At 64.0% G+C, this 24,274-nt stretch overlaps 15 protein-coding genes and 1 pseudogene across 15 annotated transcripts, besides 1 other annotated feature; 5 read left to right on the top strand and 11 right to left on the bottom strand.

Moving 5' to 3' along the window:
- Positions 1 to 60: 60 nt before the first annotated feature.
- Positions 61 to 771, bottom strand: OSTLU_42677 (annotated as a pseudogene; the record flags this gene model as incomplete).
- Positions 61 to 771: a sequence feature.
- Positions 772 to 1,477: 706 nt separating this feature from the next.
- Positions 1,478 to 2,248, bottom strand: OSTLU_5981 (predicted protein; the record flags this gene model as incomplete). Its single annotated transcript, XM_001419166.1, has 1 exon — positions 1,478 to 2,248. A coding segment is annotated over one exon (771 nt), but the record flags the coding sequence as incomplete, so codon positions are not given.
- Positions 2,249 to 2,460: 212 nt separating this feature from the next.
- On the bottom strand, positions 2,461 to 3,606 carry OSTLU_33210 (predicted protein; the record flags this gene model as incomplete). The annotated part of the gene is made up of 1 exon (XM_001419165.1): positions 2,461 to 3,606. The coding sequence occupies one exon, from the start codon at positions 3,604 to 3,606 to the stop codon at positions 2,461 to 2,463; it is 1,146 nt and encodes a 381-aa protein (XP_001419202.1).
- Positions 3,607 to 4,131: 525 nt separating this feature from the next.
- OSTLU_93163 (hypothetical protein, no bromo domain) lies at positions 4,132 to 5,817 on the top strand (the record flags this gene model as incomplete). The annotated part of the gene is made up of 1 exon (XM_001419383.1): positions 4,132 to 5,817. One exon carries the CDS (start codon positions 4,132 to 4,134, stop codon positions 5,815 to 5,817), a length of 1,686 nt encoding a protein of 561 aa, XP_001419420.1.
- Positions 5,818 to 5,910: 93 nt separating this feature from the next.
- Positions 5,911 to 6,543, bottom strand: OSTLU_33208 (predicted protein; the record flags this gene model as incomplete). The annotated part of the gene is made up of 1 exon (XM_001419164.1): positions 5,911 to 6,543. The coding sequence occupies one exon, from the start codon at positions 6,541 to 6,543 to the stop codon at positions 5,911 to 5,913; it is 633 nt and encodes a 210-aa protein (XP_001419201.1).
- Positions 6,544 to 6,748: 205 nt separating this feature from the next.
- Positions 6,749 to 7,858, bottom strand: OSTLU_16547 (predicted protein; the record flags this gene model as incomplete). The annotated part of the gene is made up of 1 exon (XM_001419163.1): positions 6,749 to 7,858. One exon carries the CDS (start codon positions 7,856 to 7,858, stop codon positions 6,749 to 6,751), a length of 1,110 nt encoding a protein of 369 aa, XP_001419200.1.
- Positions 7,859 to 9,162: 1,304 nt separating this feature from the next.
- OSTLU_42544 (predicted protein) lies at positions 9,163 to 9,882 on the top strand (the record flags this gene model as incomplete). The annotated part of the gene is made up of 1 exon (XM_001419382.1): positions 9,163 to 9,882. One exon carries the CDS (start codon positions 9,163 to 9,165, stop codon positions 9,880 to 9,882), a length of 720 nt encoding a protein of 239 aa, XP_001419419.1.
- A 116-nt stretch (positions 9,883 to 9,998) lies between these two features.
- OSTLU_33205 (predicted protein) lies at positions 9,999 to 11,219 on the bottom strand (the record flags this gene model as incomplete). The annotated part of the gene is made up of 1 exon (XM_001419162.1): positions 9,999 to 11,219. One exon carries the CDS (start codon positions 11,217 to 11,219, stop codon positions 9,999 to 10,001), a length of 1,221 nt encoding a protein of 406 aa, XP_001419199.1.
- Positions 11,220 to 11,621: 402 nt separating this feature from the next.
- On the top strand, positions 11,622 to 12,563 carry OSTLU_33204 (predicted protein; the record flags this gene model as incomplete). The annotated part of the gene is made up of 1 exon (XM_001419381.1): positions 11,622 to 12,563. The coding sequence occupies one exon, from the start codon at positions 11,622 to 11,624 to the stop codon at positions 12,561 to 12,563; it is 942 nt and encodes a 313-aa protein (XP_001419418.1).
- Positions 12,564 to 12,609: 46 nt separating this feature from the next.
- OSTLU_93161 (predicted protein) lies at positions 12,610 to 13,758 on the bottom strand (the record flags this gene model as incomplete). The annotated part of the gene is made up of 1 exon (XM_001419161.1): positions 12,610 to 13,758. A coding segment is annotated over one exon (1,149 nt), but the record flags the coding sequence as incomplete, so codon positions are not given.
- Positions 13,759 to 14,107: 349 nt separating this feature from the next.
- Positions 14,108 to 14,888, top strand: OSTLU_33202 (predicted protein; the record flags this gene model as incomplete). The annotated part of the gene is made up of 2 exons (XM_001419380.1): positions 14,108 to 14,227; positions 14,325 to 14,888. 2 exons carry the CDS (start codon positions 14,108 to 14,110, stop codon positions 14,886 to 14,888), a joined length of 684 nt encoding a protein of 227 aa, XP_001419417.1.
- Positions 14,889 to 15,021: 133 nt separating this feature from the next.
- Positions 15,022 to 15,276, bottom strand: psbZ (possible psbZ, PSII-Z, photosystem II polypeptide; the record flags this gene model as incomplete). Its single annotated transcript, XM_001419160.1, has 1 exon — positions 15,022 to 15,276. The coding sequence occupies one exon, from the start codon at positions 15,274 to 15,276 to the stop codon at positions 15,022 to 15,024; it is 255 nt and encodes an 84-aa protein (XP_001419197.1).
- A 577-nt stretch (positions 15,277 to 15,853) lies between these two features.
- OSTLU_88075 (predicted protein) lies at positions 15,854 to 17,242 on the bottom strand (the record flags this gene model as incomplete). Its single annotated transcript, XM_001419159.1, has 1 exon — positions 15,854 to 17,242. The coding sequence occupies one exon, from the start codon at positions 17,240 to 17,242 to the stop codon at positions 15,854 to 15,856; it is 1,389 nt and encodes a 462-aa protein (XP_001419196.1).
- A 218-nt stretch (positions 17,243 to 17,460) lies between these two features.
- On the top strand, positions 17,461 to 19,773 carry OSTLU_16541 (predicted protein; the record flags this gene model as incomplete). The annotated part of the gene is made up of 1 exon (XM_001419379.1): positions 17,461 to 19,773. One exon carries the CDS (start codon positions 17,461 to 17,463, stop codon positions 19,771 to 19,773), a length of 2,313 nt encoding a protein of 770 aa, XP_001419416.1.
- Positions 19,774 to 19,827: 54 nt separating this feature from the next.
- Positions 19,828 to 22,797, bottom strand: OSTLU_42421 (predicted protein; the record flags this gene model as incomplete). Its single annotated transcript, XM_001419158.1, has 1 exon — positions 19,828 to 22,797. One exon carries the CDS (start codon positions 22,795 to 22,797, stop codon positions 19,828 to 19,830), a length of 2,970 nt encoding a protein of 989 aa, XP_001419195.1.
- Positions 22,798 to 23,602: 805 nt separating this feature from the next.
- Positions 23,603 to 24,248, bottom strand: OSTLU_33197 (predicted protein; the record flags this gene model as incomplete). Its single annotated transcript, XM_001419157.1, has 2 exons — positions 23,603 to 24,095; positions 24,205 to 24,248. The coding sequence occupies 2 exons, from the start codon at positions 24,246 to 24,248 to the stop codon at positions 23,603 to 23,605; spliced, it is 537 nt and encodes a 178-aa protein (XP_001419194.1).
- Positions 24,249 to 24,274: the final 26 nt, after the last annotated feature.

The following is a 24,274-nucleotide window of genomic DNA, read 5'->3' as shown; positions in this document are numbered from 1 at the left end:
CGCGGTTCTTTCCACTCCGAGCTCGTTCTAGTTCAACCGAAGCGCGACTCGATTCCGCGCTCACGCCTTCATGAGCGCGTCGATATCCGCCGTCAAGTTTGCGTTTTCAAACTTTGGCGAGTACCGCTTCGCCGGAACTCCATCCTTGCCGATGAGGAACTTTTCAAAGTTCCACGTCACATCCGCCCGTCGCACCGGCGACCACTGAATCGGCATGGAGTTCGGTTGCGTCTTATAAATGTGATCCGATCCCAGTCCGCCCTTGTCGTCCGCCGGTTCGCGAATCGAATTCTTCAAAAACGTCCAAAACGGGTCCTCTTCGTCCCCGTTGATCGTCATCTTCCCCGTGATCGTGAATTTCGGTTCGTATCCATCTCCCGGTCGCACGTACTTCAGCGTGTTCAGCAATTCAAAGTCTTTATCGTAGCACTGGTGTCCGAATTGGTTGCACGGCACGCCGAGGACGACCAAGTCGTCCCCGTACTTTTCCTTCAGGGCGTTCAACTGAACAAAGTCCCTGACGGTCGTGCCTCAGAACGTCGCGACGTTGTTGATGAGGACGACTTTGCCCTTGTATCGGCTCAGCGGGAGGTCCTCGCCGTCCGTGGGCGCGTCGCGCGCGCCACCGCCGAGCGTCTTGAGCGTGAAGTCGTAGATGGTGGACGCGGCGCGGACGCGCACGGAGGCGCGCGCGGACGCGCGGGCGGCGCGCGGACGCGCGGGCGCGCGCGCGAACGCGGTGTTCGCGAGGGCGTGTCGCGAGGCGAGCATCGGAAGCGCGCGCGCGAGTGAGGTGGACGTCGAGCGATGAAGTTGCCCTAAGACCTCGGGAACCGCCCCCCTCGAGGCGGGCGAGCGGCGGCGAGAGAGGCGGTCTGGAGCGGGCGGCGAAGACGCGGTGACGATGGGCGATGGGAGAGGGCTGTAAAAATAATACAAATCGCGGTGGTGACCGGGGAGGGTGAGGCGAGGACGACGAAGACGTCGAGAGAGGGGGGAGACGCGTCTCGCGGCGAGCGCGAAATCATCGCTTCTTGGTGGATTTTTTCGAGCTCGAAGTCTTCTTGAGCTTTTTGCGAGGTTTGAGGGCGCTCGCGAGGTCGGTGCCGTCGCCAGGGAGTTCGTCCCACGCGCCGAGTTTGTTCTTGTTCTTCTTTTCAGCCTTGGCGAAGAGAGCGTCGATGTCGTCGTCGGCGTCGAATCGCACGTCGTCGTCCGAATCGTCGCGCGGCTTCTCTGGCGCGAGTTTGGTCGGTTTCGCGCGCGACGCCTTGGAAGTCGATGGTGCGTCGGCGTCGTCCACGGCGTCGGCGTCCACGGCGTCGGCGTCCGTGGCGTCGCTGTCTTCGTCCTCCGCGCTGTCGCTCTGCGGTTCGCCGTTCGCGGGCTCGGCGTCGCCTTCGACGCCGAGGTTTTGTCCGGGCTTGTAAAATGCGTCGAGCAAATAGTCGTCGTCTGGGGCGTCTCTGTATCCGTCGTAATGCGTGCGCACTTTATTCGCCAAGCGATCGGCTTCGAAATCGGCGGCGGCTTCCTTGAGGAGTTCGGTCCACTCGCGCGCCGTTCGCGAAGCGTTCCGCACGCATCGCTTCAAGTCCTCGCTCGGCACGCCGTTTCCAGTCTTAGACAACGCGCAGACTTCATCGTGCGTGTTGACGACGACCACGATAGAGGCATCCGCGGTGACTTCCTCCTCCAACGTCGGATCCGCCACGGCTAACCCGGGAACCTCGTCGAAGAAGCAATACGTCGACGCGATGGGAAAGTGATGCATATTCAGCGGTATCGCCTCTCGCGCGTCCGCGCTGTGCACGGTCACCGTTCCAGTGTTCGGATCGACCGCGCATTCGGGGCGACGATACGTCATCAACGATCCGCACGCCGCCAGACTCGCGGCGCCCGCCAAGTTTCCGTCGTGCGCCAAAATCGTCACCGCGCACGTCACCACCCACACCCGCTTCCCCGCCAGCACGCACAGCGACTCCACGTCCACCGCTCGCGCATCCTTCAGCCCGCGCTCGAGCAGCGCGCCCAAATCCTTCGCTCTCTGTCGCGTCTCTCGATTCGCTCGTCCCTCGCGCGCGAACCCCTCGCACGCCCCGCTCGAAAACTCGCAATCCACGCGCAGGACGCCCTCGGACGACGCCCCGGCGCTCTGCGGCCGCTCTAACATCGCGCTCGTCGACGCGCACGCGATCGTGCGCCCGAGACGGACGACGCAGACGCCCTCGAGCGGGCCGAGTTTGATTTCAAAGTCGGCGCCCGCGCGCGCGTCGTCGGGCTCGCGTCCGTCGCCGCGGAACGGGCCGCCCTCGTCGTCGCCGCGCAGGGCGTCCACGATGAACTCTCGATTGTTCAGGCACACCAGCGCGTCGGCGTCGGTGGTGAAGGGACGCATGACGACGAGTGCGGCGGCGAGCGAAGAAGAAGAGGCGAGCGCGCGAGCGTCGCGGCGTCGCACTACACGTCACGGGCGCTCGGGATGATTTCTATGAAGGACTCCGTGGAATCGCACGGAGACGCGCGAGATGGTTTTCGCGATGGCGAAGACTCGACGGCGGCGAAGGAGGCGGGAGAGGCGAAGGAGAATTCGGCGGCCCACGGCGACGATTCGGATTCGGCGTTCGTCGCGGCTCCGACGCCCAATTTGGCGTTGAGCTTCGCGCGCACCGACGCGAGTTCGCGACGAAGGGTGGCGTTTTCACGCCCGATGTCGGCCTGGAGACTCGCGAACTCGCGCTCGCGGGACTCGATTTCGGCTTCGGCGGCGCGCTTCACTCGCGCGAGTTCGTCGGCGGCGCTCGTCGCCGTCGGCGGCGGCGCGGACGTCACGCCCGCGCTTCGAAGCGTCATCTCGCGAATTTGCGCGAACAGCCCGGCGAGTTCGGCTTTGGTCTGCATCTCTTCGTTCACCAGCCGTTCGGTGGCGATTCTCGCCTCGGCGGCGCGCTCGACTCGAAGACGAAACGCCTCGTCTTGCGCCTCTTGTGAGGGTACGCGCGCGAGTCGCTCCCGCAAGTCGGCGATCTCGCGCTCGAGTGAAACTTTCTCGAGAAAGTATGTCTCTAATTTCCGTTCCGCCGCGTCGGCGCGCGCCTCGCTGGCGCTCAAACGCTGTTCCAAACGATCAATCTCCAACGTCCGCGTCTGGTCGGCGACTTCCACGTCAAACGCTCGCTTCGCTTCGAGATCGCGAGTCAACTTGCCGATCGTCTCGTGCTGCGACGCTATCCTGTGTTCACGAACCTCCGCTTTCGTCTCTAGCGAGCGCACGCGCTCGCTCAGCGCGCGCATATCGCCCCGCAAAGCCTCCTCCCTCGCCGCGTTCGCCGCGCTCGCCTCCGCCTCGACGCGTAACCGTCGCTCGTACGACTCCCGCGTCGACGCCAAACTCGCACTGAGACTCTCGATCGCGCGTTCTTTCGTTTTCAACGCGTCCCGCAGGCTCACATCTCTGGCCTCGACCGCCGCCGCCGCCCGTCGCGCCGCCGCCGCCGCGAGCGCCTCGCGCTCCGCGTCGCTCGTCGCGCGCGCCGCCGCAGATCGCGTCTCCGCCTCGTCTCGCTCCAGACTCACCCCCACGCGCTCTGCCTCGCGTTCAAGCATCTCTAACCGCCGTTCGAACGCGCTCGTCGCCATAGACGCGTCCTCCGTCTCCCTCCCCGTCGCCGCGCCGCCGTCGGTCAACGCGTCGCCCTCGCCGTCCTCGCGCGCGCGCCCTCGCCGTCCCGCATCGCTCGCCTTCGCCCGCGCCGCGCCCTCGGGCGTTCGCAGCACCTCCGCCGCGAGCTCGCGTATCATGCGCGACGTCGGCGACGCGCCCGGCGCGTCCATGTCGTCGCGCGCTCGAGTCAACGCCCTCGCCGGTCGCGACCGTCGCGCGGAAACCTCGCGCCGCGGGCCTCGTCGAGCGCGCGCGCGCGCGCGACGCGCGCTCGATCGCCGTCGCGCGTCGCGAGCGACGGTCTCGAGCGCGCGACGCGCGTCGCGCGCGAAGAGGCGAGGCGCGACGCGTCGGAGTGCGGTCGATCGTCAAAACGACGATTCAAATATTTGAATTCAAACCTCATTCGCGCGCGCGGCGACGCGCGATCGACGCGCGGAGTCGCGGCGACGCGCGCGGCGCGCATGATGACGGCACTGTTAGCCGCGCCGACGCGCGCGACGGACGCCGTCGCGGCGCGCGCGCGCGAGGCGTCGTCGATCGACGACGGTGAAGACGTCGATCGAACGACGACGCGCGACGGCGACGAACGCGCGAGCGACGAACGCGCGGACGCGGACGACGCGAGCGCGAGCGGAAGTCAACCGATGGGGAGCCTGGAGAGCGAATCGAGCCCGATGGGGAGCTTGGCGAGCGATGAGGAGGCGGACGAGGACGACGAGGACGACGGGCGACGCGACGCGAAGAAGGAATGGACGCTGGAGGAAGAGAGGATGTTTTACGAGACGTATCTGAGCACGAATGGGAACATGAAGAAAGTGTGTGATGCGATGGAGCGGGCGCCGTACGAGCGGGATCGGAAGTTGGTGCAAAAGTTTCGATTCAACGCGACGCGGCGGTTGCAGGGGTGCCTGAAGAGTTTGAATTTGAGCTTGGATACGAAGGACAAGAGGGAGGTTTTGGAGGCGTTTCGATCATATTGGAAGTTTCGCCAGGCGGCGGGGTTGGAGGGTGAGAGTGTGCGGGCATTTGGACAGCGATTGGGGTCGAAGGTGCACGGGCTGCAAAAGAAGTGCGCCGAGGCGCTGCGGAGAGACTTGAGCGCGACCGGGCTTCGGCCGGAGTGGCGGAATATGGGCGAGATGGAGGCGAGCGGGCGCGGGAAAGGTGACGCCGTGGCGAAGACTGACGTGACGCACGATGTAGTGGATGAGTTCGGGGAGAATATTGAAGGGACGGACTCGGTCATCGTCGAAAACGGCAAGCCTAAATTTGTGGTGCAAATGTTCCCGCTCAACCGGGAGACGTACGACCAAGTCGCCGGGACGAAAGGGTTCAATCCGATTTTAGAGCTTGCGTTGAGGCAAAGGAAGACCGTGTCGTCTCTCGCGTTGCACTTGAGCGAGAAGTGGGTGCATGCGCGGCCGACGCCGAGTCATATTTTACAAATTTACCCGTTTTCAAGCGCATCCGGCGCCCTCGGTCCTTGGAACGTCAAGTTTGGCGACTTGAAGATGACGGACCTGTTCGCTTCTCTGGACGAACCGAGGTGTTTTCGGTTGCGATATGCGTGGGTGCACGAGACTAAGGCACGCGCGCCCGGTCAAACGCCGCCGAAGACGGTCGAGAAACGCAAGTCTAACGCGTTCAGCGGCATCTCCATCGGCGCCGTCACTTTCGATCCGATTCCCGGCGACACGCCGGCGACGAAGACGGTAAAGCAACCGTTAGACATTGGGACCGGTGAGCTTACGATGGGCGACTTCGCCGATATCGGCGACACGAATCCTCCACCTACGCTTGGTTCCCGTGGGCGTCAACCGCTGGCGCGCGTCAACTCCCAGCCCGCGGCGCCTCCGCTGAGCGACATTTTCCGCTCGCCCAAGAAGTCGAAACTTATGCCACACTCCGACGCATCGCTTCTCGGTGTGCTCGATGGTATAGACGACATAGAACCAGGAATTCCTGATTTTGGCGGTGGCGACACGCTCAACGCGATGGGTATGGGTATCTCCGATTCTCTGTTGGGTTTCGAAGCGGGCGATTCGCAATTCTTGCGCGACTTTGCGGCGACGCGTTCGCGCGCCCCCGGCGTGCGAGAAAACGGTGGCGAAAAGGGACCGACCACGTTCACGGGCATGTTCAAGCGCTGATTCGATCACACCTGTTCTACTCCTACTCTACTCCTACTCCCGCTCGCTCTTCATCTAGTTTTCGCGACGACGACTGTACAGTACATCATCTCATCAAAACAACACGTCGCTCCTGAGCACGTACTTCGTCCCCTCGCGCACTTCCTCCCCCTCGTGCTCGGGCATGTCCGCACCGTGCCTGAAATAAAGCGCCCGTCCGATCTTCGGTCGCACTCGACACCGTTCTTCTCCGACCTCGTCGTAAAAAATAGTCGACCCGCCCTCGACGTCTTCGCTCAGATAAAACAACGCCGTGTACTTACTTCGTCTCCCGAGCGCCGTCACGCGCTCGTCGACGTGCGCGCCGAAGTGTTCGCGCGCTCGATACCGATACACTCGTATGTTTGGATTCAATCCCACCGCGTCGTCGATTTCAAATCCAAACGTCGCCGCGACGTTCGCCCTCTCGTACAGCCGTCGCGCGAACGCCTCGCTCGTCTCCGCGAACCGTCCGTTTCGTCGCCGCGCCTCGCCGTGCCGCGGTCCGCGGCTCGAGCTCGCCGCGAAGTCATCGCCGATCGCGTCGACGATTCGCGCGCAGTCTCGCGCGGTGAGGGCGTCGTCGACGACGATGATTTCGTTCGCGACGAGGTGGCGGGGACGGATCGGACGCGCGTCGGCGCGCGCGTCGAGCTCGGGGAGCGTCGCGCGAGGCGCGCGGGCGGCGCCGCGGGTGGGGGCGCCCATCGCGCGCGCGCCGACGGGCGAGGCGCGCGCGCGCATGTGCGGTAAAAATTGTCTTCTCTTATTGTCACTATTTTAACTGTTGACGCCGCCCGCGCCGTGACCGGCCGGGCTGCTCATGATGGGCCGGGCACGGCCGCGAGGCAGCGATCGACGCGATCGGTTTCGCTGGCGTTCGGTCGGGAAATAGTATTAAAAATGAAATAAATCACGCCGGCGACGCGGCTTGGACGAAGGCTCGGCGTAAGACGCGAGCGATGCGGTGCCGAACGCACGCGCGGACGAGCTCCGGCGCGTGCGAACGCGCGTCCGGGTCGAGCGCTCGTGCGTCGATGATCGACGACGAGGTTTGAGTTTTCGAAACCGCCCTCGAGGCGTCGTCGAGGGTGTGTAACCAAGCGCTGGCGCGCTCTTGCTCGCCGTCGACGGACTCTTCCACCGTCGCGAAGACGCGCGCGGCGGCGGCGGCGGCGGCGCGCCGTTCCGCGGGCTCGCTCGGGTCGTTCGCGCACGCGCCCGCGTCTTTAGAAAGACGAACGAGACGCCGTTTGGTTCGATTCGCCGAACTCAAACGTCCGTGCGCATCCGCGGCGACGATTTCAAAGTAGGCGCCGAGCGCCGACGCGCGGTTCGCGTCGTTCAAACCGCTCGCCCCGCGTTTGCGCGCCAGGCGCATCGACGCGTCGTCGAAGACGTTACCATCATCATCGACCGCGTCTCCGGCGTCTCCGGCGCCGTCGATCACGTCTTCGTCGTCTTCCTTCTTGATCGTCGTCGCCTTCGTCGCGGTCGCCGCTTCGCGCCAACCCGGATGTCTCGCTCGTTTATGCGCGCACAAACTCGAAGCGCTCCCGTAACTCTTCTCACACCCTCCTATCCCACACACGAATGTCTTCTCGTACACCGCCAGCGCGCGCCGCGGCGCTCTCTCGCGCGCCCGCGGCGTCATCGCCGCCGCGAACGCCGTCAAATCGTCCGCCCTCGTCGCCGCTTCCGAATCCCTCGTCTCCCGATCCGCGGCGGCGTCAAACAGCGCGTCTAATCGCATTCCAACCACCACCGCCTCGCGCGCCCCCCCCGACGCGCTCGCGCTCGCCCCTCTCGTCGACCGCGTCTCGTCGTCGCCGCCGACTTTGAATTTCAAACCGTCCTCGCGCGCCCCGCGCCCGCCCTCCCCCCCCTCGCGCGTCCTCGTCCTCGTCGTCGCCCGCCGCCGCGCCTCGCGAATCATCGGCGTTCGCACCGCCGTCTCGCGCGCCGACGCCGCCCTCGTCGCCGATCCTCGCGCCGTCGCCGTCGCGCCCTTCGCCTCGTCCATCGTCTCGCGTCGCGCGCCCGACCCGAGTCGCGCGTCGTTCGCGCGGTCGCGCGTCGTCGTCGCGCGCTCGATCGTCGTCGACATCGCCGCGAGCGCGCGCGCCGCGTCGCGCTCGACGTCCATGACGCGTCGCGCCGTGACGCGCGTCGCGCCGCGACGCGCGCGACGCGCGACCGCGCGCGGCGACCGACCGCGCGCGGCGCGGCGCCGTCGACGACGATCGAGCGCGCGCTCGACCGCGACGTCGCGCGAAAAAAAATAGTCGCGCGCGCTCGAGCGCGCGCCGACGCGCCGACGCGACCGTCGCGCCGGCGCGCGCGCGGAGATCCGCCTCGGAAGACGTTTTCGATGCGTTTTTACGTCGAGTCGCGCGCGCGTCGACGGCGCGCGCGCGACCGCGCGCGCGCCGCGTCGGGCGAAAAAACGCGACGACGCGAAAAAATGCGACGCGCGCGCGATGGTCGGAACGCGAGGCGACGCGGCGAGGACGTCGTCGCGACGCATTTCGTCGCGCGCGAATCGCGAATCGAACGATGTCGATCCACGCGTGCGCGCCGGTGACGAACGGCGTCGGGAAACGCGTGAAGGACGCGGTGAAACGCGTCGGCGCCGCGGGCGGGCGCGCGCGGACGCTCGCGCGCGTCGGCGACGACGACGACGACGATGAGGATGACGGTTCGGTGACGGCGCGCGACGACGACGACGACGACGACGACGACGACGGGACGTGGCTCGCGCTCGACGGCGCGACGACGACGACGATGACGACGCGAGAGATGCGCGAGACGCGGTTCGGTGGGGCGCGCGCGCGCGAGGTGCTGGCGGTGCCGGTGCGAGCGCGAAGGCTGGCGGCGGCGCGGGACGCGACGGCGAGCGAGCGGGACGTCGTCTTCGCGGTGAGACTGCGCGACGAGCGCGACGGCGCGCGAGGGGGGAGGCGGCGACGCGCGGAGACGCGGGACGCGGACGCGGGCGCGGCGCGAGTGGGGCGGATTCGGGAGGATCCGGGAAGAGACGCGCGGTGGTTGTTTCCGGCGAGACGCGCGGCGAGCGAACGCGAGGGAGGATCGGACGTGGACGCGGACGCGATGCGGGCGATGCTGGCGTCGAGCGGTTCGGGAGGTGAATGCGCGCGCGGGCCGATGGTGTGTCGGGGGTACTGCTCGAGCGCGTGGTCGATCGAACGCGTGCGCGAGGCGTGCGACGTCGACGCCGTCGTCGACGTGCACGTGTGCGCCGAGCGCGTCATAGATTTAGCCGGACACCGCGCGCCGGGGACGCCGAGAAACTTTCAGTTCCGAAAGATGGCGTTCGGTGAGTTTCTCGATCGCGTGAGCGAGCGCGCGGGACGCGAACCGTTGATTGGGGAAGGTGAGCGATATTATTTGAGAAGCGTCGACGGTAAGGCGCGCGCGGACGTGCGTCGAACGCATCCGGGACTCGCTCGGGCGCTCGAGCTCGAATGCGTGTGGCCCGAGACGCGCTTTCACAGCTCCGTGTTGCGAATCAGTTCGTCCGAGACGACGCTCCAGACGCACTTTGACACGCACGATAACGTTCTGATTCAACTCGCCGGCGAAAAGGAGGTGACGTTGTTTCCACCAGAGGTGGACTCGTACATGTACGTCCAAGGCTCGAGTTCGCGCGTGAATTACCCAAACGACGCGCCCGGAGAATTTCCACTGTTCGATAAGTACGCCAAAGACGCGGCGTTGAAAATCAAGCTTCGCCCGGGCGACGCTCTGTTCATTCCCGCGTTTTGGTTTCATCACGTCTACGCCTCGGGCGACGGCGCGTCCGTGGCGGTGAATGTGTTCTTTCGCACGTTTGAACCGAGCGCGTACAATCCGAGTGATATCTACGGTAATAAAGACTTGGTTGCGGGCAAAGAGGCGTGTGATCTCGCCTCGCGCGCGGGGAGCGCGTTGGACGAGTTGCCCGAACCGTTTCGCAGTTTTTACGCCCGGCGCGCCGTCAAGGCTTTGGCGAATCAACTCGCCGTGCGCATTAACGAAGAGTGGTGATGGCATAAATTTGCGTTACAATGCGAAGCGCCGGGACGGGCGCGTCGTCGTGAAGTGTCGCGTGGATCGTCGTCGTCGTGCCAGTGTCATCGTCATCGTCATCGACTCTAACTAACTCATCGGCGGTGGCGCGCGGCGGGGGATAAAATCATGGCGAACTCGTTCATGCTGCGGGACACTCGACGGCTGGCGCTTCGGACGATGTTCTCGAACGCCGCGAGCTCCTTGACGTGCGTTTCGCGGAACATGCGAAAGGCGACGAGGGCGAGGAAGGAGAGACAAAATCTCGCCTTGACGTTGACCGAGGCGAAGGCGAAGGCGCCGAGGAGTAAACCGCCGATCCAACGCTTCGGCGCGCTCAGCGCGTTGAAGCGAGAGGACGTGAAAATGTGAGCGGTGACGTAGGCGTTGGTGATCGAGTATCTATACGCGTCGAAAAATGGAGGCACGGTGAACGCGCCGACCCAGAGCGTCGTGGCGACGGCCCACGCGGACATGACGTGCCCGAGCGCGCTGACGGCGTACAACGCGAGAAACGTTCGAAACACGGCGCTGTTGTCCCGTCCCGCGAGCACGCCTCGGTGTCTGGACGCCCACGCGTTGAATGAAATCGCCCACCGCTGCGCCATATCTCCCACCGCGCGATCGTTCAGCTCTAAACCGTACGACAGTCGCGGAAACATCACCGCCCACACGTACTTGTACGCCAAGTACGCCATCGACGCGTACGCCGTCAAACTCACCCCACTCACCGTCGACCGCGGCGCGAGACGCACGAACAACAACATCGTCATCCCAATCGTGAAATGAATCGCCGATCGCGCGGCGTCTCGCCACAACAACACCTCCAGCACCGCGCCCCGCGCTCCGTACCCCTCGCTCGCCTCCGCGCGCCGCCGCGTCTCCCGCCGCATCGCCTCTCCCACGCTCTCCGTCTCCGGCGTCTGCACCACCCCGCACGCCACTCGCTCGCCTCGCATCTCGCCGTAATACGGCGTCAGCGCCCGCTTCCGATCGAACTCCTCCGTCATTCGTCCTCCGTCCGTCGTCGTCTCCGCCGCGAAGCTCGCCGGCGTCGCGTCCTCCGTCCTTCGCACCGTCCCGAACGCGTCCAGCGACTCCACTCGCTTTCGCAGCGCCGCGGGCGTCTCGACGAAATCATCCCGCGCCCATCGCGCGCCCCGTCGCAGCTCCACCGTGGACGCGCGCGACGCGCCCGAGTCCCCCCGTCCCGCGCTCGCGTCGTTTCGCAAATCCGCGAACGGTCGCCGTTCGCGTTCGCTCGACGCGCCGCGCTCGAGCGTCGAGCGCGAGGTCGACGCGAAATTTTCAAACATCCCGTCGTCGCGCGTCGCGTCGTCGCGCGTCGCGTCGGTCGCCGCGCGATGTGACGCGGGAACCGAACCGACGAAATCGTTCGCGCGTTGGTTCCCCCGCGCGTCGATCTCGACGGGGTCTTTGTCATTCTCTGGTAAATGGGTATGCGTACCGTCATTATATGGACTCTGAGGCACTATAATACGTCCAATGACGCTATATAAAAATGTGAGCGATGTGGGCGCGCGCGCGCGGGACGGCGCGCGTCCGCGCGTCCGTTCGCGACGCGCGCCTCGCGCGGCGCGACCGCGCGCGCGATGTCGATCGCGGGATTCGATCTGTCGTCCATCGCGCGCGCGCTGCCGCTGGATCGCGCGAAGCGCGCGTCGGCGTCGGTGAATTTATTGCTCGCCGTCGCCGACATGAAGCGCGACAAGCGCGACCAGTTCGAGCGCAACCTCGACGCCGCGGTGCGAGTCTACGGCGGCGTCGGCGTGGTGTCGCTGAAGTTTAACACGCTCAACGGACGCGGGCTGACGATGCTGACGGAGGCGGTGAAGACGGGCAAGGGGGAATTCGCGGAGACGCTGCTGACGCGATACGGCGCCGACCCGACGGCGGAGGCGGACGGCGCGTGCGCGCTGGCGATGGCGCTCGCGGCGAGGGAAGCGTTTTTGACGTTTGGTGAGATTCTGGAGGCGCACGCGACGAGGGTTGGGTTCGAGAGCTTGGAGGCGTACGTGCGCGAAAAGTATCCGGCGGGCGCGGAGGCGTTGGCGAAGAGACGCGCGGAGACGAAGATTCGAGGGCGGTCGTTGAGCGAGGTGAACGAGGACGCGGCGTCGCTGAAGACGGTGTCGCGAGTGGAGCGCGCGCGATCGACGACGACGTCGTCGTCGGTGGAGACGGTTCGGTACCGCGCGTTGGGGAGCGGCGAGGCGACGACGGAACTCGCGATGCCGGCGAACGCGGGCGAGGAATCGGAGGGGGAATCGGAATACTCGATGCCGACGCCGGACTCGACCGTCGTCGCGGTGGAGTACCTGCGTCAGCAGATCGGGGTTCTGCGGGAACTGGACGATCGAATCACGGAAATCGAGTTCGCAGACGCCGACGCCGACGTCGACGAGATGGACCGTTTTCGCCATGCTCTCTCCGCGGCGGAGGATGAGTTAGTCGAGAGCATGGATGATATATATATAGACCACGACGAAGCGTTGCCGGCGATCGTCGAAGAGTACAAGCGTCGTGCGCGAGAGAGCATGACAAGGTTGAACGATCGCGTCTCGTCGTTGTTATTTCGCAACCGCCCGGCGCCCACGCGCGCAGACGCGCCGCCGGCGTTTTTTTCGCCTCAACAGTGACTACGGATCGTGTAACTGTGTAACTATACTTCAGTCCTAGATCTAATCAGCTATCGGTTTCGCGTTCGCCCGCGGTCGTCGCTGGCGGCGAGATCGGTGGATCCGCGCTCGGCGGCGGTTGACTTGTTCTGGCCAATTCCTCCAAACCGGCGCCCAATATGCGAAACGCGCTCGTGGACGCTTGACCGACGAATCTACCAACCTGACCGGCGAACGCCGACACTTGACCAGCAGTGATGGAGAGCGACTCTTCTTCCTCGGGCACACCCGGACGAACCGAGCGCGCGCGACCGAACGAAAGCGTCGCGATTTCGCGACTCGCCGGCACCGGTCTCGAAGACCACGGCACGTGCACTCTCTCACGGTCTCTCTCGAGCTGATCTTCGACCTCGACGTCGACGCGATCGATGATATAGTCAAGAACATACGCCACGTCTTCCTCGGCGGTGTACTTTGGCGACTCGCCGCCGTGCATGTCCTTGACGGCGGCCGCGATTTCCTCTTCGTCGTTGGGATTGACGCGCGTGCCCATGATGAGATGCTTCGCCATGTTCATCGCGTTCGGATCCGTCCCCACGTCTCGCCGCGCCAACAGCGACGCCGCGACTCGCGCTATGTTCACCCCCAACGACACCGTGTCTTCGATTTGCTGACTGAATCGAACCCCGTACCGCGCCCACGTGGCGAAGTGCTCGCAGTTATTCGCCCGCACGCAATACGCCCCGTATCGTCCCTCGTAGAACCCCTGATCCACCGCCAATCGACACCGATCGACGATCTCTCCGATTCTCAGCGGCGCGTGCGTCGCGTCGAACCGCTCGTTCCCGCACCTCGGGTCCTCGCCGACGTCCGCCAGCGGGCTCAGCACGCACGCCGCGTTCGCGTCCATGTCTCGATTCCTCTCCCCTCCCTCGTCCTCGCCGCCCTCGGGCGCCCCCCACAGGTGCACCACGCACTCCACCGCCGCGTCGACGTCGTCGCCGTCCCGCATCCACCGCCAAATCCCCAGCGCGTCGTCCGCGACGCCGACGCGTCCGACGTACACCGCCCAGTGCTCGAACCCGACGTCGAAAAACTCGCGCGCGACGCGATGCCAGAACACGACGTCTCCCGGTCGTCGCGCGCGTCCTCGGCGCGGCCACGCGCGTCCGCGCGCGCGGCCGCGCGGCGCGCCGTGCAGGCGCGCGCGCGACACCGTCGACGCATCGCGCCCGGTCGTCCATCCCTCGCGCGTCGCGTCGCGCGCGCCGTCGCCTCGCGCGCCGTCGCGCGCGCCGTCGTCGACGCGCATCGTTTCGCGTCGCTCGCCGCGCGCGCGTCGCGCGAGGCGTCGGCGGCGGCGCCGCGCGCGGCGATTTGTGACGACGCGGGCGCGCGCACATCGCGACGCGCGACGACGCGTCGCGCGGCGCGCGCGACGCGGATCGCGCGCGCGACGCGACGCGGATCGCGCGCGCGGCGTCGGCGTCGCGCGCGCGCGCGCGACGACGCGCGCGCGCGCGCGAGAGGGGAGGTTCGACGGTCGTGGAACATCTTTCGACGCCATGAGCGACGACGACGACGACGCGCGCGCGCGACGGCGCGACGGCGACGGGAAGGGCGAGCTGTCGTATCATTATTGGCACGGTCGGAACGCGGGAGAGGCGCCGGCGGCGACGGCGAAGGTGCGGAGCGGGGGAGCGACGACGCGAGCGCGACGACGACGACGACGACGACGACGACGAACGACGACTGACGAGGAACGACTGTTGAATGACGCAGCGAATCACGAGCGAGGAAGCGGCGGCGTTGACGAGACAAGTGTCATCGACGCAGATATCGGCGTGGAACGCGGCGGGGACGTGGGAAGAGCGAGGGCACACGGATTGGGCGCGCGCGCGCCTGGAGACGCTCGTCGTCGAGCGAGGAAAGTTTGACTTGGACGGCGCGTTCGCGGGCGTCGTCGCGCGCGTGGTCGGGGTGAAGAAGTGCGAAGGCGATGCGAGCGTGGTGATGATTCGAGGGAAACCGCGACATGGGTTTGATTTCGAGACGACGCTGGAGTGGCGCGCTTCGTTCGCCGAAGAAGACGGCGAAGACGGCGAAGACGAAGACGGAGACGAGGCGGCAGTGGAGGTTCAGGGTACGATTCACATCCCTGAGTTCTCCCGCGATTGCGCCGAAGATGAGGAGTGCGCGTTTGAGATCAAAGTCGAAAACCGCAAGAAGGAACATCGCGAGCGCGAGGACGCGTGCTACGCGGCGCTGAAAAAGAGCTGCGAAGAATTCATCGTCGGCGTCCTTCGACAGATCGACGACGAATTGTGCGAGCGCGCGTCGAAATAACGTAACGCGTAGACGGTTGTAACGTTCGAAAAGGGACGACGACGATGGCGCGGGCGAGACTCGACGCCGCGAGCGAGCAAAACGTTTTGGTTTTCTTGTCATTGCACTCGGCGCTCGAACGCATACCGAAAAATTATCTTCCGCGCGAAAGCAAGAGCTCAGCCTGCTCGAATTCCGCGAACACGCGATCCTTTCTCTTCGCCGGGAACGGGTACTTGGTGCCAAAGTTGTTGAAGTGACCGCTCACCGCGTTCAACGCGCTGTACACCTGACCGTACGACGGCTTGCCCGTCGTCTTATTATCTCTGCGGTACTTCGCCACCCACGCGTTGGTCATGTTGCGCGTCGTGTTAATAGACTCTTCGCGACCTTCCGTACCGGGCGCCATCTCCAACGTCTGCTTCACTTGCTCGATGATGGCTTTCGTCTCCGTCTGGTACTTTTCCTCCTTATCCCCGCCGAAGAAACCCGCGCGCGCCTGCGAACGTCCACGCGCCCGTGCCGTCGTCGTCAGTCATCGAATCGCGCGATCCGCGGTCGAATCATTCGTCGCTGCCCTCGCGCGCGCGCGTCGCCGCGTCCCCGCGTCGCCGCGCGTCGCCGTCGCGCACGCCGAACCGTCCCGATAAGGCGTCCCCGCCGTCCCGACCGCGCGCGCGGCCTCGCTCGCGTCTCCCGCGCGCGCGCGTCGCTCGCGCGTCATCGATCGCGCGCATCGCTCGCGCGCGCACCTCTCGCGGGGCGACGAGCGTCGCGGACAGCGCCGCGAACGCGGCGTTGCGAACGAACTCGCGGCGATCCACGTTGACGTCACCGTCGTTCGCGCGCGCGTGGACGCGCGCGGCGGCGCGAGACGCGCGCCTCGCGGACGCGGCGGCGCGAACGGACGGTCGCGCGATCGTTCGGGGGCGGGCGGCGGCGAACATGGTCGCGCGCGAGCGGGCGTGCGGTTCTGGGGATGGGCGCTAGGGAGAAGTATTGAAATACGCGCTCGAGCGCATGTGGTGCAAGCGAGACGCGGCGCGCGGACTCGCGGCGAGCGTGAAATTGACGCCGGAGACGTGCGCTAACGAGGCGCCGACGCGACCGGTGGCGGACCACTCGAGCTCGGGAGCGAGCATCGTCGTCGAGCGACCGCTGCTGCCGCCGTCCCGGGTGACGGAAAGCGTGCTCTGAAACGCGTTTTCGATTCGCGTGCGTTCGCGAGGCGCGAGCTCGCGGAACGCGTCGGAATCGTCGACGGCGCCGTCGACGACGTCGAAGAGATCGTCGGGGGACGTCCATAGATTCGCCAGGAGCACGACGCGATGCTCGTATAAGACGTCGATGAGGTTGATGAACCGCCGCGCTTCGTTTTCGCTCGCGTCGACGGGCAGTCTCGGGACGTCCTCCACGCAAATCACTTTGAATCGCTCGGCGAGCGCGACGTAATCGCTCGGCGCCGCGCGCGATCGCCGCCCGCAAATATCATCGAACGTGAACCTCGCGTGCGCGCCCACGCGAGCCTTCGCGCGCAGACGGCCGACGTCGGCGTCGACTTCGCGTTCGCCTTCGGCGTCTCGCGTGAAACGATCCCACGCGCGCGACAGTCGCTCACGCGTCGCGTCGTCATCGCCGACGAAGATCACTCCATCCTCCACGTCTTCATCGCGCGCGCGCCGACGATAATCCACGCTCTCGCGCGCGTCCAAATCCACCACTTCGCACCGCGCTCGCAACCCGTCCGCGAATCCCGCGAACGCCGCTCGATTAATCCCACCGTAATACAATCTTTCCGGCGCGCAATTCGACGTCGTCACCAGCGCTCCGCCGTGCGCGAAGTACGATCGCATCAACCTCTCGATCACCATCGCGTCCGCCACGTCGCTGATCTCCATCTCGTCCAGGCACAGCACGTGTTGCCGCGTCTTCGTCGCCATGTTTTTCCCCAGCGTCCACAGCGGATCATCCGCCCCCCCCCCGCCCTCGCCGCGCGCCTTCATCGCGCTCTCGTGCAGCGCTCGATGTATCCTCGCCATGAACGCGTGAAAATGCGTTCGCTCGACCTCGAGTCCGCCCTTTTCTCTCGCGTCCTCGCTCGTCGCGTCCGCGAGCGCCGTCTTCCCTCGCCCGACGCCTCCGTGCAGGTACACCCCTCGCCCCGCGCGCGTCCCGAGGCGCGCGCCGTCGTAGAACCGCTCCAGCGCGTCCAGCGCGCGTCGCTGCCCGTCGTCGCGCGCCTCCGTCGTCGCGCGTCGTCGTCGTCGCGTCGCGTCGTCGTCGCGCGTCGTCGTCGTCGCGCCCCGCGCGTCGCGCGTCGCCGCGCGCGCGCGCCGAGCCAGCGCCGGCGCGACGCGCGACGACGCGCGCGACATCGCGCGACGCGATCCGGCGCGCGTCGCCGTGTGCGCGCGTCGTCGCGCGTCGATTCGTCGAATGAGGTGATGATTCGTTGGCGCGAATGCGTCGATCGGCACACGACGACGCCGTCATGGCGTCGCGCGACGACCCCGCGGCGCGCGCGCGGAGCGCCAACGATGTCGCGCGCGCGGGCGTGGATTGGAGCGCGCTGGAGGCGTGCGACGGCGTGCGAATGTCGTGGAACGTGGTGGCGAATTCGCGAGCCGAGATGACGAAGTGCGTCGTGCCGTTCGGCGCGGTCGTCACGCCGCTGCGAGAGATCGCGTCGGAGGTCGCGCCGCGCGTGCCGTACGAGTGCGTGCGGTGCAAGGGGTGCGGGGGGGGGCTGAACCCGTACGCGAGGGTGGATTTCGCGAGCAAGATCTGGGTGTGCTGCCTGTGCCACGCGAGGAATCACTTTCCGCCGCACTACAACGCGCTGAGCGAGACGAATCTGCCGGCGGAGCTGTTCCCGAGCTACACGACGATAGAGTACGCGGTGCCGCGAGCGGGACAGGGGACGGGATGCGGACCGGGGTATCTGTTCGTCGTCGACGCGTGCGCGGAGGAGGAGGAGTTGACGGCGCTGAAGCAGGCGCTGACGCAGGCGCTGAGTCTGTTGCCGGAGGACGCGCGGGTTGGGTTGGTGACGTTCGGGACGCACGTGCACGTGCACGAGTTGGGGTTCGCGGATTGCCCGAAATCGTACGTGTTTCGGGGAAATAAGGAGTTTACGCAACAGCAGATTAAGGACCAGTTGACGCTCGGGGGCGGGCACCGGCAGACGAACGGTCGAGCTCCGGGGATGGCGGGCGCGCAGCCGGGGATGAACGGCGCACACCCGGGAGCGATGCCGACGAGCAAGTTCTTGGTGCCGCTGAGCGAGTGTGAATTTCAGTTTACGGCGATTTTGGAGGAATTGCAGCGAGACGCGTTCGCGCCGTTGCCGTCGTGCCGACGGTCGCGATGCACGGGCACGGCGCTCATGGTGGCGTCTTGTCTGTTGTCCACGTCCGCGATCGGGATGAACGCGAGGGCGATGTTATTCACCGGCGGCGCGGCTACGGATGGAGGTGGAACGATCGTGGCGAAAGATATGGAGCAGGCGGTGCGATCGCACAAGGACATAGTCAAGGGCGCGGCGCCGTTTTATCACAAGGCCAAAAAGTATTACGAACAGGTGGCGATCAACCTGTGCGCGAATGGACACGTGTTGGACGTGTTCGCGTGCGCGCTCGATCAAGTCGGACTGGCGGAGATGAAAGTTTGCGTGGAAAAGACTGGCGGGAACGTCGTGCTGGCTGAGTCGTTTTCGCACACCGTGTTCAAGACGTCGTTTCAAAAACTTTTCGCCCCAGACGCTGAGGGTGGATTGGGAATCGCGTACAACGGACAGTTCGAAGTAATCACGAGCCGCGACGTGAGGACAGCGGGGGTGATCGGACCATGCGCTGCGCTCGATCGAAAAGGTTTGCCAGGCGCGACGAGCGACACGCCCATCGGTAGCGGCGGAACGACGGCGTGGAAGCTTTGCACACTCACGAACGAAACGTCTCTGGCGGTGTACTTTGATGTTGCGAATCCGGGTGGGAAAGATCAACAGCCGATGGCCATGCAAGGGCAGCAAGCGCAACAGTTTTACCTGCAATTTCTGTGCACGTACACGCTCCCCAGCGGCGAGACGCGCATGCGCGTCATCACGACGAGTCGTCGTTGGACCGAAGGACAAAATTTGAACGACATCGCCGCCGGGTTCGATCAAGAAGCCGCAGCCGTGCTCGTCGCTAGGCAGTTGTCTTGGAAGATGGAGACTGAGGAAGAAACGGATTGCCCCGCGGCGACGAGATGGCTCGATCGCAAGCTCATCCAGCTGTGCCAGCGCTTTGGCGATTACAGAAAGGACGATCCGCATTCGTTTCAGCTCATGCCGCAATTTAGCATTTACCCGCAGTTCATGTTCAACTTGCGACGATCGCAGTTCGTGCAAGTGTTCAACAATTCGCCCGACGAGACGGCGTATTTCCGCATGATTTTGATGCGTGAAAACGTCTTCAATTCGTTGGTGATGATTCAACCCACGTTGACGGCGTACTCCTTCAACGGTCCTCCCGAGCCCGTATTGCTGGACGTGTGCTCGATCGCCGCGGACAAAATCTTGGTCCTCGACGCTTACTTCAGTGTTGTCGTTTTCCACGGTATGACGATCGCGCAGTGGCGAAAGGCGAACTATCAAGATCAGCCAGAGCACGTGGCGTTCAAAGACTTGCTCGCGGCGCCCAAGGCGGAGGCGGAACAAATAATCGCCACTAGATTCCCCGTGCCGCGTTTGGTTGATTGCGATCAGCACGGCTCTCAGGCGCGCTTTTTGTTGGCCAAATTGAATCCGAGCGCGACGTACAACTCGAGCGCGACGATGGGTGGCGGATCGGACATCATTTTCACGGATGACGTGAGTCTGCAAGTGTTCATGGATCATTTGAAGCGCTTAGCGGTTACCACTAACTGAGATGACTAGAAACGTTGTAATGGTTGTCTAAAATTAGCTAATCTACAATCCTATCTATAGTCCAAAGCGTTTTCTTCCCGGCGTCCGGCCACCCGCACCGCGCCGAACGCTCGATGGGGGACGCGACGTTCCGTAATCTACGCGCGGCGTCGTCGCCGCGCTGCGTTGCCCCGGCGTCACGATTTGACTCCTTTGTCTCGCGCGGCGATCTTCTTCTCGCGTGCGCTGCGCTTCTTGCAGCTGTGCTTCCTCATCGCGTTTAGCTTGCATTTCAGCCTCCATCTTCGCCTTGTCCTCTTTGCGCTTCGCCTTTGATTTCAACATGCTCGAATGGCTCTCCTTGAGCGTGAAAAACATCGGTCCGAATTCGGCGAGCCAGTGCGGTTCGACGGCGGTGACGCATTGCATGTATTCTTTCGATGTCATGATGAGTTCGTGGTATACGACGTAATCAGGAGTGTAACCCAGACCATAAAGCGCTGAGCTCGGATGAAGGTGGCAAGGCATACCATTGCGAGCATTGACATACTCACCGACGCCTTTCAAACGCGCCGCTTGATGAAAGTACGCGGCGGCGATGGATCGACGGCAGACGTCCCAATCTTGCCCACAGCTCACGAGCGGGATTTTCTGTTGCTTCATGATATCCATCAATTGCGCGCGCACCTCTCTACCTTTCTTCAGACCTTTGCCCTGAATGAAATGCTTGTTGCACCAATCGTTCCTGTACCCGTTATTTTTCCATTGCTGGTACACGTTGAGCAACGTCAAGTGGTCGCTTTCGGGAACGAAGAACTTTTCGCGCGCGGCGTCGGATTCTTCCTCTCGATCCTTCGGCCTGAACCACACTGACGGAACCGATAACATCGCGACGACGGTGAGCATTTCGTTCGAGCAGCCCGTTTCTTCCGCTTTGATGAGCATCTGCGCCAGCGGCGGGTCGACGGGAAACTCAACCATCTTCGAGCCGAGTTTCGTGAGCCCGCCAGTGTTGTCGAGCGCGCCTAAAATCCACAGGGAATACATGCTGTTCAAGATATTTTCTTGGGGAGGAGGATCCATGAAGTCAAAATCTAACAAGTTATCCACGTTGAGCGACTTCAAAAGTAACACGACGTTACCCAAGTTGGTGCGTTGAATCTCGGGAACCGTCGAGACGAGCATTTCGTGCTTGAACGCCATCTCCGTGTACAGGCGATAGCACGTCCCTGGTCCAGTACGACCGGCGCGGCCGCTGCGTTGATTCACCGCAGCTTGCGCGCAAGGGAAAACTTGCAAAGCATTCATACCCATTCGAGGATTAAACACTGAAAGTTTGCAATAACCACTGTCGATGACGTACATGACGCCGTCGAGCGTGAGCGACGTCTCCGCGATGTTCGTACTGACGATGCACTTTCGGTTACCATCCTCTGCGTCTTGAAAAATCTTCGCCTGCAAATCGCTCGGGAGTTGTGAGTAGATTGGTAAAACGTTCAGCGGTGGACACGTGCCTTCGCTCATCAACTGCTCGACGCGCTCTTCCAACGTGTACGTCACCGTCTCGATTTCTTCTTGACCCGTCATGAAGATCAAAATGTCACCCGGTCCCGACGAGAGATGCACAGTGAGCGCTTGCTTCACCGCAGCTTCGACGTAATCCTCCACGGGTGTCTTGGAGTACAGAATATCGACCGGGAACGTGCGACCAGGAATGTGGAAAACCGGCACCGATCCAAAGAAGTTACTAAACTTTTCTGCGTTCAACGTCGCCGACGTGACGATGAGCTTGAAATCGCGACGGCGCGCGACAACTTTCTTCAGAATACCGAATAGAACGTCAGTGTGTAACGATCGTTCGTGCGCTTCGTCCATGATGATACAGCTGTACATGTTAAGATCAGGTTCGCGCAAAGTTTCTCGAAGAAGCACGCCATCCGTCATGTACTTGATAATCGTATCAGGCCCCGTGCAGTCCTCGAATCGAATGGCGTAACCGACTTCCTTACCTAGTTCACAGCCCATTTCCTCGCTCACACGCTTCGCGACGCTCATTGCAGCTACACGACGGGGTTGAGTGCAACCGACCATCCCGAATGTGGAGTAACCTTCCTCGTGCATGTATTGCGTCATTTGCGTCGTCTTACCGCTTCCGGTTTCGCCGACGACGACTACGATTTGATTTTCGCGAATGACATGCATCAAGTCTTCGCGACAACCGTACACAGGTAAGAACTCACGCTGTTCTTTGATCGTCTTCGTCTTCGCGAACTCGCTTTGTGCGCTCGCCTTCGAACCTTTCATGTGCTCGGCAAACTTGGCGCCAGCCTTGAAATCGATTTCGCCGTCCGCGCCGACGACGTCTGGTCTGTCGTCATCGCGACCTTTCGCCGCTTGCGCGTTTTCCGCGGCTTCCTTGTTTTCAGCTTGTGTCGTACCCGTGATCGATCCCATCTTCGACCCTTTCATTTCCCAAAATCGATCCCGACCTTTGTTCTCCTCTCGCTTCGTACGCACTTCCTTCACCAACGCGCTTCCTTTGCGCGCGATTTGCGCCATGTCGCTCGTGACGTCCTTCACCGGTACGACAGTCTCTTGCTGCTTCGTGAACACCATACGGCCGTCTAAGAATGGCGGTTTCGTGTCGTGCACGAGCAAAACCGCGCGGTTTTCTTCCATGTCATCAAAATCCAAATCAATTTCCTTGGTGCGAATCACACCGGACGTCATCATACGATTTTCTTCCCATTGATTTGAATCGGCGTTGAGTTGACTGACGCGTCGCGACGCAGCCATGGACATGAGCGACCCGTCGCGTCGAGTCAACCTTTTCGCGTATTCTTGTTCTTTGTTCGCGTAACGCGCCTCATCCCGTGCGTTCGTGTTAAAAGGGTTGTGCGCGTCGCCGTGCGCGCCGCCGCCCTCGTCGTCGTCGTACCACGCGCGATCCAAAACCTTCTCCGCGTCGTCATCCGGGGCTGGCGCGTCGTCATCTTCGGCCGCGACGGCGGTACCTTCGGTAACAAACTTGTTTGCGTTCGCCATCGCCCCCGTGGCCCAGGCATTGGATTTCCAACTCGGCGTTGCCGCGGGCGTATCCATCTCAAAGCGCAACGAATGCGACCGTTGACTGCTCGACGCGTTCCCGCTCCACCCACCTCCAGACCCACTCCGCGCCGTCGCCGGTTGCGCCGCGATATCATCCCACGATCCATGTTTCGCGAACTTCGGCGTCATCATCCGTCCGTCTCGATCTCTCCTCGGCGTCTCCTCCCACTCGCCGTCGTCGCCGCGCCAACTCCGTCGCCGCCCGTCCGCATCTTCGCCATCCCGTTCATCCTCACGTCGCGCCTGCAACCCCCGTCCAAACTTTCCATCTTTTCTGCGTCGATCGATCGCTTCCTTGGCGTGCGCGTTCAGTCCTCCCGGATGCGACGGCGTTTCGTCCCGGCGCGCTCTGAATTGTTTCCCGTCCCGCTGTCCTCTGCTCTCGCCTTCTACCCCGCGCCTCGCGCGCGCCTCTCCCGCGTCGTCCTCGGCGTCGAGTGAGAACGACAGCGCGCTCTCGCGCGCGCGCTTCTCGCGTCGCTTCGCGTGCGCGAGTGCGTCGAGTCCCAAGCGCGAGGTCGATCCACCGGGACCGCGCGGATTGGTCGCGGCGTCGCGCGGCGCGCGGAGCTCCAAGCCGCCCACGAGCGCGCCCGCGCGGTCGTCGTCGTCGTCATCTCGACGCCGGTCGTCGTCGTCGTCGATGCCGTCGGCGTACATCGCGCGCGCGTCTCGAAATGGCGAAAGTGGCGGCTGTGGGAAGCTTTAAAGCGCGCGAGACGCGACGATTACAATGCGCGCGCTATCGGCGCTGCGAGGCGTGCACGCGCTTGGCGATCGTCGACGAGATGCCGGGATTGTCTAATCCGGTGGTCTGAACCACGCGTTGAGATGGGACCATGACTTGATTGGTCGTGCGCCAGGGCTCGTGGATGGAACCGTCGGCGAGAGAAATCGAGCTCGCGCCGCGGTAGCGTTCGCGCTTGAGCGTCGCCGCGCACGACGGGCCGAATCGGCGACCGATGGTGTTTTGCAAACTCCCGCGAGGACGGTTTCGCGGCGCGTCGGGGGCGTAGGGCATGAGCGCTTTTCGGGCGGTGCCTTTGCCTCGACCGCCGGCGTCGCGCGCGGCGCCGAGAACCTTCTGTTGCGCGCTCGCGGATGTCGTTTCGGCGACGAAGACCGGCCTCGCGCCGTACGCGTTCGCGGCTCGGTACCCTGTCTTTTTCACGTAGTGTGGGATGGCCACGAGGGATCCGCCGCGGCGTTCGAGTCTCTGGGCACTTCCAAGAGCGCTGCGCGAGAACCGCGTCAGTCAGTCGAAGCGGCGTTTGACTCTTTGGAGTCGCGAGGCGAGACGAGGGTGGCGCGCGCGCTCAAGACGGACGCACGCGCGAGACGCACCAATTCGACGCGGGCGGCGGCGATTGCGTTGTTTCGATCGTCATCGCGCGCGCCCGAGTGAGGCGGGACA

The sequence above is a fragment of the Ostreococcus lucimarinus genome, chromosome 8, assembly GCF_000092065.1.
Source record: "Ostreococcus lucimarinus CCE9901 chromosome 8, complete sequence".
Classification (NCBI taxonomy): Eukaryota; Viridiplantae; Chlorophyta; class Mamiellophyceae; order Mamiellales; family Bathycoccaceae; genus Ostreococcus; species Ostreococcus sp. 'lucimarinus'.
Note: the sequence above shows the minus strand (reverse complement) of the source record. Positions and strands in the feature narration are given on the sequence as shown.